Here is a 16,034-nt window from a genome sequence, read left to right on the forward strand (position 1 = left end):
CATTCCTGAATTTCTTTCTAACTACATGGCTAACTTTCAAAGTTAATTGGAACTGAAGAATGTAGTTTTTTTTTATACATAGATACGAAGTTGCTGTTTAACAAATGATGATAGAATAAGAGTAAGGTCCGATGGCCAGGGAGGACAGAAAAAACAAAAAAAAACTCCAGGCAGCTGGAGACAAAAAATAAAATCTGCAGGGGTTCCAGACCATGAGACTGCCAGCCCCCTCTGGGCATTCTACCTAACATAAATGAAACAGTCCTCTTTGTATTTATGGTTCTCATGGAAGGACTTGATGATGATGGTTATGTAGACTTCTGGCTTTTAATCCATCAGTGTAGGAACATCATGGTGCTTTGATTTGGTGGTGGTGGTGCAGGTCACCACCACAGAAAACTGGGAAAAGAAACAGAAGAGAGAGTAGGGGTTAATACGGATTCTAGAGCCACCATGAATAGTTATTATAATGGATTAAATATACAGAATATCAGGATTAAACTAAAATTAAGTTATGAGAAAGCCATGTTAAAGTAATGTGTTTTCAGCAGTGTTTTAAAGTGCTCTACTGTATTTGCCTGGCGAATTCCTATTGGCAGGCTATTCCAGATTTAAGTGCATAACAGCAGAAGGCCGCCTCACCACTTCTTTTAAGTTTTGCTCTTGGAATTCTAAGCAGACACTCATTTGAGGATCTGAGGTTACGATTTGAAATATAAGGTGTCAGACATTCCGATATATAAGATGGAGCAAGATTATTTAAGGCTTTATAAACCATAAGCAGTATTTTAAAGTAATTTCTGAATGACACAGGTAACCAGTGTAGTGACATCAAAACTGGAGAGATGTGCTCAGATTTTCTTTTTCTATTTAGGATTCTAGCAGCTGCATTCTGCACTCGTTGCAAATGATTTATGTCTTTTTTGGGTGTCCTGAGAGGAGTGCGTTACAGTAATCTAGTCGACTGAAAACAAAAGCGTGAATTAATTTCTCAGCATCTTTCAATGATATAAGAGGTCTAACTTTTGCTATGTTTCTTAAGTGAAAAAATGCTGTCCTAGTGATGTGATTAATATGCGATTTAAAGTTCAGATTACAATCAACAGTTACCCCTAAGTTCTTTACCTCCGTCTTGACTTTTAATCCCAATGCATCAAGTTTATTTCTAATAATCTCATTATCTCCATTATTGCCAATCACTAAAATTTCTGTTTTCTCTTTATTTAGCTTGAGAAAATTACTATTCATCTAATTAGAAACACAAGTAAGACATTGTGTTAGTGAAATAACAGCGTCTGGGTTATCGGGTGCAATTTATCAGTGTCGGACATTCTTTTTCAAGGCATGACGTCTATAGCTATTAATTCTGCCTGATGATATCAGTCATTAGCATGGCCATACTTGTGCTCTGTATGCCAAATAACCAGCATTTCCAGCCTTATACCCTGGTCAGAGTTTTTGGCATTCCTGATTCAGAGATTTTACTATGTTTTGTCTTATAAGGCAGAAAAAAATGAGAACTTGCATGATTATCTTCAAAAGTCATTTTCTTGGTTTTATGTGTATTGTTTCTTATGGTCCTTGCACAATAGACCAGTTTTTATATCTCTCTGACCAACTGTTAATTTGTAGAAATTTGTGACATGTAAAACTATCCATCCACCATTCCCAAAAAGCTCTTCAGAAGCCATGGTAAGATGTGGATTAAGTGTGGTTGGGAATTCATTGAGAACTTGAAAAGAAGACCATACTTTGATTCAGAACAATTAGTGGGTAGGATGTTTTTTAATGGCCAAAGGTGGTTTCACTTCGCAATTGGCATAGTTTGTATGGCTCAATCCTGTAGATCTGGAGGCTGAAATATTATATTTGCTTACACACTTTCTTCAGTGCTACATGAGTCTATTTTGTTATTCTGGGGGCTGGTGTTTTTCAGGTTAGATTTATGACTAACTAGCCAAGATTTAATGTTAATCCTGAAGTAAACAGAAAGCCAATTTATTTAGGCTAGTACAAGGGTTACGATTTTGTTATAATCTGCAGAATAAAGTAAAAAAAACCACAGCCGCTGCACTCGGGTCCCAATCCAGGTGATTTGTTGTGTGCTATCAGTGCATGCTCCAAACCCAACCTCTCTGCAGAATAATATTATTTAATTAAATAAATCAGGTAATGCAGAGAATGCATCATATGGTCAAGAAAACTAAGTCAAATACTGCTTTCTGTTTTTAGGAAGTCATTGTGCACTGGAGAGATTCCAAAGGACTGGAAAATGGCAAATATCATCCCATTATATTCAAAATGGTGACAGGGCAGATCCAAGCAACTAAAGGCCAGTAAGCTTAACATGCATCACAGGAAAATTAATGGAAGGAATTATTAAGTTTGAGCAACACTTGGCAAGGACTGGAGTTATTCTGAACAGTCAGTATGGGTTCAGAAGAGGGAGGTTGTGTTTTACTAACATGTTGGAATTCTATGAGGCGGCAACAAAAGGATATAATAAAGTATCTATCTATCTATCTATCTATCTATCTATCTATCTATCTATCTATCTATCTATCTAATCTGAGTGGAGCATATGATATTATTTACTTTGATTTTCAGAAAGCATTTGATAAGGTGCCTCATGAGAGGTTGGGCATCAAACTAAAAGAAGTGGGTGTTCAGGGTGATGTGTGTAGATGGGTTTAGTATTGGCTCAGACACAGGAAGCAGAGGGTGATGGTACAAGGAATCTCATCAGAATTGGCTGATGTTAAGAGCGGTGTTTCTCAGGGTTCAGTGCTATGGCCGCTGCTGTTTTTAACATATATAAATGATTTAGATAGGAATATAAGTAACAAGCTGGTTAAGTTTGCAGATGATACCAAGATAGGTGGATTAGCAGATAATTTGGAATCCGTTATATAATTACAGAAGGACCTTGATAGCATACAGGCTTGGGCAGATTCAGAAGCCATTAAGAAGGCTAATAGAATGTTAGGGTATATAGCACAATGTGTAGAGTACAAGTCCATGGAGGTTCTGCTCAACCTTTATAATGCACTAGTGAGGCCACATCTGGAATACTGTGTTGCAGTTTTGGTCTCCAGGCTACAAAAAGGACATAGCAGCACTAGAAAAGGTTCAGAGAAGCGCTACTAGGCTGATTCCAGGGCTACTAAGTTGAATTATAAAGAAAGATTAAAAGTGCTGAGCCTATACAGTTTAAGCAAAAGAAGATTAAGAGGTGACATGATTGAATTGTTTAAAATTATGAAGGGAATTAGTATAGTGGATCAAGAACGTTATTTTAAAATCAGTTTATCAAGAACATGTGGACACAGTTGATAACTTGTTAAGGGTAGATTTCGCACAAAAATTAGGAAAAGTTTCTTTACACAAAGAACGATAGACACTTGTGATAAGCTACCAAGTAGTTGGTAGACAGTAAGACTTTAGGGACTTTCAAAACTCGACTTGATGGGTTTTTTTGGAAGAAATAAGTGAATAGGACTGGTGAGCTTTGTTGGGCTGAATGGCCTGTTCTCGTCTAGATTGTTCTAATGTTCTAGTGTTTAATGACAAGAAAAATAATAAAACTTCTGACTATAGATAAAATGATCAGTCTCAGTGAGTCATTATAAAGGCACATTGTTGCTGGTATTAAAGAACTCCACTAGTATTTCTTTTCACTTTTCTGCTGAATATTTAGTTCCTTAATGATAGTGTGTCATAGAAACAGTAACCAGGTTTCCATCCAAGGAGTTTTTGCGAAAAAATATTTAGCACTTCAAATTTTAGCTGATGGAAATGCTAATTATCGATAAAATGTTGTACATGTCGACATAATATTTTTCCGTTTAACTTTAGCGCATAAATTCCATATCGATACTTAAGATGTCGCAAAAACTACATTGGAAACACTTTTTGTCGGAAAAAAAGGGCTTTAACGCAAATAAATGTGTCACATGATACATTTTCATCACGTGCAATCAAAACGAGAATAGCGGAGCGGTTCGCATGGTCTGATGAAGAGACTCGTTATTTCTCGTGATGAGCCAATGCAGGCTGGGTCTCCTGCTACTAAAAGGGGTACCTGAACTCCCTCCACATCAACTGTAGCCTAGGGGTGTCTCTCAGGATGTCTAAATAATACAAAAACCGCAAAGGTAATTTACTGTGCCAGTTAAAATATTGAATAAACCGTGTATTTCATTATCTAAACATTTTTTTCTTATTATTAAATGGCAGATGTTTTAGCATATATGAGAAATTCTCTCATTAATATTAACTTTAGTTTTTTTTTTTGATTAAACTTCATTTTGTATTAATTCAAATTTCAGTTTTAATTAAAAACCTTAAGGGAAGCAGGTTACAGTACTAATTCAGTTGTTATCGCACTGAGAAGGGATGTTGAAAGGTAGGCTCACCTGTACAGATCCGATGCTGCAAACACAGCTGCATCATGGGCACTTCCAGGAGTGCCAACGCAAATGTCTCGTATCATGCACCTGTTATCAACAAGGGCCTGGAGAACAATAGATGGCCATCCTTTGCGATTAATGTAATCGCGGTAGCCTTCCGTCGGGGGAAGAATAGTGCGTGCCATCCAGCGCACCGTAAATCTGTGGCACAAGATGCACCAAGGAATTGCGGTATGCAATTTCATTGGCTTCCGCTACAGTCAGAAGTCTGATATAACGCCGCATTAATTTTTCTTTAATAGCGGTGCACACAGCATATACACATCGATGGACGGTAGTTTTACTAACTCCGAAAGTTTCTTCATCTACTCTATACTCGGTGCAGGTTGCCAGCTTGTAAAGGGCAATGGCAATCCACTTTTGGGTTGGAACCGGTGGTCGGTGGCAACTTGTGATGGGCGCAACATCAGGACTGATGAATCCACACAACATCTCAAACGTCAGCCGTGTCATTCTAAAATGTTGCAGCCAGAGATTTTCTGTAAAGTGTCTCTCCACCACCTCTTCCCAGAAGGTCTTATTCCGTCGTCTCTCCCATACCCGTGGGTTTCATCGCACTAGGGTACTTTTTTCGAGCTCAAGGGCTATTGGACAAGCAACTGCTTCATTCTGCTGTCGTCTTCGGATATTATGTACAACTCCAATTATTTGTGAAACTGAAATAACAGTAAGCTGGCAAATTTAAAAAAAACTGTCTGAATAATCTCTCCATTTCTTTGTTTCTTTGTTTAGTGGAGGGGGTGTAACGTGGGTAGATAATTTGCGACATACACAAAATTATTTATGGAAATGGGTCAAGGGCAGATTTTTTTTCGCGATACAACAAAACCTATGTGACAGTTCTTTTCGGGGGGATGATGTCATCACGCACACCATTTTATCGATAAAAAGCCAGTTGGATGGAAACAGGCTGGAGACAGCAAATTTCTCACATTTTTTTTTACGTATATTCTGTTTGTCGATAACAAAATGTCGCAAAAAACTGGATGGAAACTTGGCTAATGTGTAGCATTGTTCATAATAGCCATGAATTTAGTTTTCATTCCGTTCTTTGTTACTAACTTAGGTCAGGTTGAGAGTGTGTCCTTTAACAGAACCTGCCTTTTTAATCACCTTGTTGATTCGGTGGGCCTCTCTTAAAGTACAATACGGCACAGAAAATTGTAACAGCCATCACAGAGTTGTAGAAAGTGTGAAGGCTGTCACTTATCACATTGAAGAAATGCAGTCTCCTAAGGAAAGATGAGCCTGCTCTGCCCCTTTCTCTGTCTTTGTCTTCTCTGTTGCCGTGATTGATGTGAACCCCTAAGTACAACACCTCTATATCCAGTCCCTGAATGATAATCAAGCATAGATACATTTTGGTGTAGCAACAAAATAACCGTGATTTGAACCTAAGAGTCCCTGAAGCCGTGTTAACAGCAGTGTCGCCTGTCAGGTTTATTGATAAACTTTTTTTCTGAAGTATTTTTAACGGTATAATTCTATTATTTTCTATATATCATTCTATTCTATTCTATACATGCCGCCAAGCTTAAGAATACTGATCACATTGAATTCTGCAAAGGAAAAAATTCCATTCTCGTGTTATAAGAAAAGAGCATTTGTATCACCACAGTGCTCTAATTACACTGGCCTGTAACTTTAGAAAGTACTTTAGAAGCATTTCTTCTAATTTTCCTGTCTTTCTTGCTCCAGCTGTATCCTGGTTTAAGAAACATACAATAGTTGTCAGAGTAATAGCAATGTGATCCTTGCGAATTAAAACAATTGTCTTCATAGTACATATTTCTAACACAAAGAATGAATTTAACTTAATGTTGGCGTGATTGAAGGATCTGCTTTAAGTACAGGTTATAAAATATCTGGATAAATTACTGTGAATATAATTATTAATCTAATGACTGAGTGGATTTCCCTACATTAGGGAAGCTGCTGCGCCACATAGCAATGAGCCATCTATTATTATCCTTTATGTGTCATTCACCTTCGTCCAAGGAAACTTGTCAAATCACATAAATGTCAGTGAATGGACAATAAACAAGTTAACAAATATATAATAAACAACAAAACTACAGTTGTTGGACTGTTAACATAGAGTAGGAAGACCAAACAGTCATGAGATGCTTTAAAAGAGATGTGTCCTAATGAGGCACCCAAATGTCTTTGATAATCTAATCATAGGAAGCTAATTCTCCACCCTGGAAGCAAGGATCTGAGGAAACTTTGTTCATTTTACTGTAGCATGTGTAGCAGAAAAAAAGGACAATCAGGTAAAAAAACAAAGAAGAGCAAAGACTTCATTTAGGGGGATATACTAAGACTTTATGAGGGGTATTGGCACCAAAGGCAGCACAGTAATTCAGTCACCAGTATGGCTACTTCATTGCTCCAGGGACCAGAATTTGAATCTAGCTCTAGTTATTGGCTATGCAGATATACAGGTTGTCTCCAGTATCCCAGAGATGTGCATGTTAAGTTAACTGACAGCTCTAAATAGCTTTTTTTCTAATGAGTTATTATGCAGCTGTGTGTGTTCCACTAACAAGTGGTTCTTGCTGTGTTCACGGCTGGAAAATTAGCAGCAACAACAACACAGATTGATCACAACACAAATAATAGGTGTACACTTAGCTTGTATTAAAGAATTCTTATAGCATACAAATCCACAATCAGACCCTGTCAGGTAATCCACTATAAAAGTGGACAGAGGTGAACGCAGCAGTTAACCAGAAATTAAGTCTCATGTGAGAACAGGTCAGCATCAGCCATTTCTGGGGTTCAACGATTGTGAGGTCCTAATAGCAGGTTTTGTGTAATAAAAAATGAAACAAAGAGAAATCTTGTCAGAGCTTATTCTATCTTTATTCCAAAACTGTAATCTATACAAAGAAGGTGAAAACAAACCAGAAACTGTTTAGTGGAAAAAGGAAAACAATCATACAAAAAACTGGTGTATTAGTTTGTACACCCCCTAAACTTAATACTTAGAATCAAAAGTTACTTCAGCTATCAGTTTTGCACATCACGCCTTAGTGATTTTTGCCCACTCCTCCTTGCAAATAATTTCCTGATCTGTCAAATTCTGAGGTCATCTCCTGAGCAGAGCCCTCTTCAGGTCACCCCACAGATTTTCAGTTGGACTGATGTCTGGGCTCTGGATGGACCATTCCAGAACATTGATCCCCCTTTGATGAAGGCTTTGCTTTGTTGATTTTGATGTATGCATTGAGTTGTTGTCAGAATGGTTTTGTGCCAGAATGGACTGATATTTGGAGCTATTCATGATTCCATCCACCTTGACTAAAGCCCCAGTTCCAGCTGGAGAAAAGCTGACCCAAAGCAGGATGCTGCCTCCACCATGCTTCACTGTATGATGTTCTTTTTATGATGTGCTGTGTTATTTTTGCCTCAGACATACATTTTGAAATTATGGACCAGTAGTTTAACTTTGGTCTTATCAGACCATAAACCGTTTTACCATATTTTTGCAAAGTTTAGCCGGGCTTGGGTGTTTTTCTTTGTGAGAAAATGCTTTTTTCTTGTTATCCTACTCCACAACTCCCTATATATGAAGAATACGACTCATTTTTGTTACGTGTAGGGAACAGCCAGTACTTGCCAGGAAATCCTGCAGTCCCTTTAATGTTGCTGTAGGCCTGTCAGTGGCCTGCCTGACTAGTTTTCATCTTGTTTTCTCATCAATATTGGAGGGACATCCTGATCTTGGTAGAGTCACTGTTGAGCCATATTTTCTCCACTTGACTGTCTTCACCATGTTCTATGGGATGTTTAATACTTTGGATACCTTTTTGTACCCCTGTCCCTGTCCTTGTACTTTTCAATGATGAGACCCTGTTCATGTTTTAAAAGCTCTTTGTGGACCATGGCTTTTGAAGTATGTTGCAACCAAGAGGATTATCAGAATAATCCTGGAGGAACAGACTCATTTTGTGAGCTTAATCGGAGTCAGTTTAATTGATGTCAGGTGTGTATTCATTATTTAAGAGGAGACTTACTGTGATTGGCTGATTCTGAACACAGCCACATCGTTGAATATTAAAGGGTGTGCACACTAATGACACCAGGTTTTTGTAGGATTTTTTCCCATTTTTCACTAGTTTCTGATTTGTTTTCAGCTTCTTTGTATAGATTGAATTTTTTGTAATAAAGGTGGAATAAGTTTTAACAGGATTTATCTTGGCCTCATTTAATTTTGCTAATATTGAAGGAGTAAACAAGTCATTCAAGTAAAAAGAGTAATATTAATATGTATTTGAAATGAAAGTTTCGACCCTGAAAATTCTGTAGGAACCATCTTATTTCTTGTTTTGACCTTTTCCCCTTAAATAAGCCATAACGTTAACCTAGCTCTTTCAGGTATATTTGTCTTTCTGTACGATGTAGTCCACATTTTTTCTCTGTTTTATTTACAGTAACTCTTGCACATTTAATATCACTAATACTTACATGATTAAAACCTTTATTTGAATAAGGTGTAGAAGAGTTTGGTTAGATGAAAGATGGATGGAATCAGGAGCCAAGGAGTGAATTCAGTAACACCATTCTAAATCCCACAAACCTATCATATTTGCATTATTGTTGTAACAACTGTAGGGCCAAATTATTCACAAAAGTGTAAAAAGAAAGTTGTGGAAATGGTGTTAGAAGTTAAGAAAAAGTCATGGAAAAGTTTTGACATTTTGCTGGTATACAAGAGTGGCAATCCGGAATATATAAGAAAAGTATGGAAACAAAAACTATCTTACAGTAATCCGTGCATCACTGGTGTGCCGTTATTTAAATGTGGTGAATGTGCTAAAGTGGTCAGAATGGAGAAAGGAGAGGTTAGAAAAACATGGGAGTGGGTGGGGAAAGTAGGCAGACTCCCCCACAGACAGAGTTGAATTTACAGTGAATTCAGAGAGTATTCAAAACTCCTCACTTTCTGCACACTTTATTGTGTTGTAGACTTAATTTTTAATGGATAAGTTTTCTTTTTACGATATTACTCTACTAACAGTTAAAGATCGTGTTATAAAGTATTGTAAGAATTTTTGGTTAACTGTCATTAAAATATATGCTATTCTTCTGCTTGCTATTAAAAAGTGTATATTTTTTAAGAAAACATCTCTAACCTGTTCATTAAATTCAAGTACTATATGATTTCTTTCTTCAATATCTGATAACCTATAATTAAAAACAGTTAACTAAGAACAACTTGGAGCTAGTATTGGGTGTGTTTGCAACATTTATTTCCATTAATTATATGGCATATCTAAATGAGAACTGTGGCTGTCATTGTCTGATCTGCAAAATGTTTGTCTAGATATTGTACCTTCTTAATTGCCAGAAAGTTTATCCAAATAAACAGCCCCAGAAGTGAACATTTGATTTATTCGAGGACAATTATATGTAGGGCACAGCTTTAATGGAATAATTAAATAATGGGCTTCAGTGCTATTGTAGTTCTCAAAAATATGATTCTACTTTTATTGTTACAGAAAAAGTGGAAAGCCCTTCTTCTTATATGTGGCTCTTGCACATATGCACGTTCCACTTACTCCACATGGTTTTGAGAGTGAAAACAGCACTGACGTGTTTAAAACCAGCTTAAGAGAAATGGACAGTCTTATTGGCCAGATAAGGAGAATCTCAGATGCCATACATAAAGAGAATACCTTCATTTGGTTTACTGGTAAGTTTGTTCAGAAGATGTGAACTGCATTTGCTTTCCTTACATTATTAATTACCAAACAATCATGTTCAGTCCTTTGAGGCATATGAACATTTATATTGCCTCTTTAGGAAAAAGGAGAAAGTAATGGAAATGGTAAAAAGGATTGCCCCCATACTGCATGCATTTGCAGCTATATTTACTCTTCCTTGTCATATTTTGCTATATGTGTTAGGCATTATCTGCTTAAAGTATTTTCAAAAGTTTAAAGGTATTCCATTACATCCCTGACTATTCATGCTGCTACCAATGCTTCCAGGACCACTAAATGTCTTTCAGTAACTAAAAGTAATAAGAATTCCTTTTTAGGTGCATTGGCATGTAGTGTGTGAAACACCTACCACAGTAGCCATGTTTGTCTGCATATCTTATCTGTCTGCATGAAAAAACTCTGTCCCCTTGAATCAATTTTGTTGAAATATGACACTTATTCTTCAAGGAAATTTGTCGGGACAGCTTAATTTTGTTGAGATATCTTGAACTGATTGAGCTGTACAGCTTTCAAATTTCAAAATCTCCCTTGAATAACACTGGAAAATTTGCATAACTGTCTGTCTTAAAACAGAGGAACATTCTATGTGACAAATTACTTTACTGTTTCAATTTTACATTGACATCAACTTGCATATTTTGTAGCTTCTTCTCTCTTTCACATCCAATAGCATCTACTGATGGCAAACAGATCCCCAGTACAAGTTATTGAAACACCAGTAAACTGCATGTTTGGGGTAAGAAATCGCTGTTGCTGCCTGATTGTGCACAATTGGAATGGCAACCCTCTATTGACAAATCCACCATGGTACATTCAGGAAGCTTTGAATGAATCTTCTGACCCCCACCCCCATTACTTTAAGTTGTAACTAAGTTAAATGATCTTACTAACCTTAAAAGTATTACATTCAAGCAAGAAAATCAAAGTGTTATCTAGATATGAATGAAGTACCCTGTGGTGTGTTAGCTGTTGTGCATAGAGCAAGTAAACATTGAGTGAGTAACATTTTCCGTACACTAAAGGAAGCTCGCAGCTCCATTATCTGCAGATTGTAACAATTCCCTATTTCACTGTCACTATAATTTACTAGGATGGCCAGACATCCAAGTGACCGGAACAGTCACCATTTCAGGCTATATCATAAATAACTGAAGAATATCAACAGGTTTTACCAGGCTGCCCAACAAACCATTGCTCTGCCAAAACTTTCTTACAATATATTAAGAACAGCATGTACAGAAAATCAGGGGAAACCCCAAAAACTCAGACCAGATAAGTTTGATTAAGAAGTTGTGTTAAATTTGAACATTATCATGAGGAGGACAAAGCAGACAGAAATAGGCAGTAGTGCCATTTATATAGTTTGTCACTGTCTCAGTTCTGCTAATAAAGTTAGTCTTTCACATTTGTCATAACTGAATAGCTTTTCAAGTTCCATTTCATGAAAATACTGTGGTTGTCATACTCAAGCAAAGAATGGATTAATTACAGTTATTTTTTTAAATTTAGATTGTGTTAATTGGAAATTGCAAGTTGTCACTGCGTGTGAATATGGCGTGTGTGGGTGTTTGAGAGTGGTCCTTGTGGTGGACTAGAGTCCTGTCCAGGCCTGTTTTCAGGTTTTTGCCCAATCCAGCCCACCCTGAAATGCATTGAGAATTTTCTAGAACCTACCTACTAAACTTACACAGCTCTTGAATGCACCTGAATGTTACGCAATGCATACATTTTCTAGTTTTCTATAATTTAAATTAGATGTTAACTTTTTTTATGTTGTGACATGTAAAACATTGCCTTGACAAAGTGAATATCTTTGGTATTCATTTTATTCTCGTTTTAATGTCTGTCAAGAAACAGTGCTGCTTACTGCTTTGAAAGTGAATGGGTCTTGACGGAAAGTTCTGGGAGCAGATGTGGAAAATGTGTAATCATTACTGCGTACATTTACTATTCTAGATTTACTATCCAAGAATTCATTGAAGGTGAATACTAATATTAAAAATAAAAGCAGAGTATTTAACCGCGTTGTTTTATGTGGAACCTATGAAAGTCATGTCATGTAGTGCATAATTGTACTGTCTGCTTAGTACACATAGCACAGCCTACTTTGCATTAGGCGAAAGAAAAGCAGATGCGTGGCTGTGGAAGTGCTTGTTGTGTGTTTTCAGACGCCATGCCAAGAGCAAGAGAACCCAAGAGAATTAAAAAAAAAAAAAAAACAATTCGGAAAGAAAGCTGCAAAATGCAATAAAACTGCACCGACGAAGGCACTGTGGTTTCTTAAAACCAAAACTCATAAAAATGTTAAGAAAATTGGTTGCAGAAATCCTGATTTACTGTTTAGCTAAATTACAGTCTAATTTTATTTTTTATTGCAATTAATCTGAGAAGGGTTAGTCCACCCTCAGTTATTCAAGAGACAAACACTATCTGCTATTTAAAGAAATTTGTTTGTAAATCAGAAAGGAGGTTGTGAATCATCATCTGTCGCTCAAGTGCACACTGCCCGCTTTAACAGCCAGCCTATCAGTGCTGTAGGAAGCTAATTAGATGATGGAAGAAGTTAGTGTATTTGTGCTGTTTGATAGGAGTGTGGTCACGATCGAGCACTATAGCGGGTCTGTAGATTGTTGTATCTTGTATTTGCTGTAAAAGTGTTTTAACTTACGGTATAATCTGAAGTAGTTTCGTTGCTTGTAGAAAGGGACTGAGAGATAGTCTTATAAAACACATAAGCCTATTTTTCTCCAAGAACAATTGCTATGAAAACTTTCATCCAGTATTAGGATAACATATTAAAATAAATACTATCAAAGTTTTTTTTTTTTTTTTTTAAAAACAGCTTTTATTTTTTGCAGACATTCTTACCCTCATTAGTTTTCATTACTTAAACAGTTTAGCATCCAAAAGAGCTAGATCTTAACACAATTGCTTCACTGCAAGGTAGAAGTCATCTCCAGATAGATCATCACAGAGTACACTCACACACAAGCCTGGACTCCAAAGAGCTTCTTGTCATCTTCATAGCGTGTCTTTGTCATGGGAGGAAACCAGAATTTTCAATTTTAAACCATTGTGAATTCAGATGGATCATGAAGATTAGAAGATTCATGATTATGAAGATTGATAAACTTTATTAATGCCAAGGGGAAATTCAGATGCATACAGCAGCAGAAACATAAAAAAACAAGGATACAGACTTGCAAGACAGAGAATACAGCCAATCAACCAATGCCGAAGTTTCAAAATGAACTTAAACAGTACAACGGAAGAAAGCACTGAATTGCAGCAGGCAGAAAAGATCTCCAGAGTCACTTCTTAGAATACCGTGGTGGAATGAGCCTTTGGATGAAAATTCAATAAGAAAGCACTTCCTGTAGGGTATAGAGGGGATTTTCTGTGATGGCTTCCAATATTGTCACCAGCCTCTCTTCCATAACAGCTTCCACTATGTGGCTTTCCTCATCGGTTTGTTCAGACATTGTGTGTCCTTTTAACTCAAGTTGCTTTATCAGGAAACCACAGCGCAAAATGCCACACTGGCTACTATGGACTGATAGAAGATTTCAGTCTGCTTGCTGCACAAATCAAAAGACCATAATCACCCCAGGAAGTACATTTTGCTTTGATCCTTCTTGTAAAAAGCTTGATTATTAAGACATGCCAGGATTTAAATTCTGTCAGGCAGCAGAGTTCACTTTTGTTCCACTGTGCTGCCTGAACATCTATTTAAGTTACAGATTATGTACAAGAAATGTATTATTACATTCTTACGTTTGAAATTCTTATTGCTTGTGTGACTTTCAGTATGAGAAACCTTAGATTATAGCCGTTACGTTGCGTTCCATTATTTCCCAAACACAGGAGACAGTTATTGTGCTGAGACGTTAATTATATTTTTCGGAAGCATAGAAAAATGAGAAGGTCAGAAAATCTGACGCCATTATGGTTTGAACATCTGTCAAATCTATATTAGAACATTGTGTTTTTTGTTGTATTTTTACTTAGTTTCTGTACATTTTTAGCAACATTTTAAAGTTATTTTAATTCTTTAGGAGTTAAGTAAGACTTTAAAGAGTTTTTTGATGGTAGCCATTAGGAAGCTAACTTATATTTTTAAAATCTGTAGCCACATTAAGTAGCCCACAAGAGTATGGTACATATTGGTCAGAACAGCATGTACTGCACTGCTCAGATTAAATTAAGTAGCAAGTGAAAGTGCTATTTTATGTGTTATGTGTAGTTTTCAGGCCAGAAGATTCCTAATAAAATGTAGTTCTGAGGCTTTTATCTGCAGAGATACACTTTGAAGTTTTCACTTTTTAAATATCATACAACTAGCAGAATACCCGCGCTTCGCAGCGGAGAAATAGTGTGTTAAAGAAGTTATGAAAAAGAAAAGGAAATATTTTAAAAATAACCTAAGATGATTGTTAATGTAATTGTTTTGTCATTGATGACAAAAGAGTGTTGTTGTCATATCTATCTATATATATATAATATATATAGTATATATGCGTAGAAAACCAGGAAGCGCTCCAAAAAGCGCTGAAGAAAACATGCATTATATAATTGAGAAGGCAGCGAAACAATAAGAAGCGAGCGAGTGACATATACAACCATATTCATGAGTGCTGCTACTTCGGAAACAAAGCACGGTGTAAACTTAAAGTTTAAATTAAGTTCATAGACAGGCTGCCGCTGGCGTTTGTCATGCCCACGGGTAATGTGGGATACAAGTTTAATGAGAGGACGCAGGATATAAACAAGAGTTTTGATCACTTTGTAACTAAGTTAAAATTGCACGTGAAGGGCTGTGCTTATGCAAATTCCGAGACTGTGTTTGTGGGGATTGACAGTTAAGGCGGGTGGGGGAGTCACGTCATCATCTCCCCTCCCATTCACCTCATTTCGCTCTGAGCTGAGCTCCGCAGCTAACACAAACGCAGTGTTATGGAAGCGACTTTGTGACGCTGCCACCAAATACTCACAGAAAAATCCACAAGTTAATACACACGCTGTCTCTACAGTTTCTCCACACTGAATCTTCCAGGCACTACTTACAAAAGGTTACATTGACAATTGTGTTAACATTATTTTTAAAATGTTTCCTTTTCTTAGCACAAGCACAGCTGAGAAGCTTCGATGCATGTGCTCCATAACGCGTTACAAAATCACGCATTTAATCACACTTTGCATTACAAACAAAGGGGAACTTCTGTCAATGCATGATTTCCTGGTACACCGATTACATTGATCAGCGCTTCGATTCATTTTACCCTCGCACCCTCTTGGTTTGAGAAGAAGTATGAAAAAACATGAGGTTAACACAGAAAAACAGATCACCAATTGAAGCTTTATGAATAATCGATTCGCCCTCAATAATTGTTTTGGTAAAGCCATACTCCGTGTAATCCTCCTTCCATTTTATAATTTTCCGCCACTAGCCATGATTAAATGAACGGTAAAATGTAAGAGCGAAGCGAGGGTGACTTATTCAGGCAGGCAGGCGACGGCTCAATAGCTCGAATTTGGATATAAGTAGGTTCTATTTAGTCGCCAGAAATATCTTTGTTAGGAATGGAAGTTGAATTTAGTCTTTAAATTTCTATGGTAAAGAAAAAGATATGCAATGATGACTAAATTTAACTATATAAAGTCAAAACTTTTATATATAAAGTCATTCCCGAATATATAAAGTCAAACCTTGATTATATAAAGTCACTGTCGGAATAAATAAAGTCAAAACTTGAATATATAAAGTCCATCCATCCATCCATTGTCTAACCTGCTGAATCTGAATACAGGGTCACGGGGGTCTGCTGGAGCCAATCCC

At 36.8% G+C, this 16,034-nt stretch overlaps 1 protein-coding gene across 4 annotated transcripts in view; it reads left to right on the forward strand.

The window, feature by feature from the left end:
- Positions 1-16,034, forward strand: part of arsg (arylsulfatase G) — a 211,358-nt gene that overhangs the window by 81,846 nt on the left and 113,478 nt on the right. For all 4 annotated transcript variants that reach the window (XM_039739870.1, XM_039739873.1, XM_039739872.1 and 1 more), the window contains exon 7: positions 9,974-10,167. In XM_039739870.1, coding sequence (XP_039595804.1) covers positions 9,974-10,167 — 194 coding nt within the window. The remainder of the gene's footprint in view (positions 1-9,973; positions 10,168-16,034) is intronic.

Source organism: Polypterus senegalus, chromosome 17 (assembly GCF_016835505.1).
Source record: "Polypterus senegalus isolate Bchr_013 chromosome 17, ASM1683550v1, whole genome shotgun sequence".
Lineage (NCBI taxonomy): Eukaryota > Metazoa > Chordata > Cladistia > Polypteriformes > Polypteridae > Polypterus > Polypterus senegalus.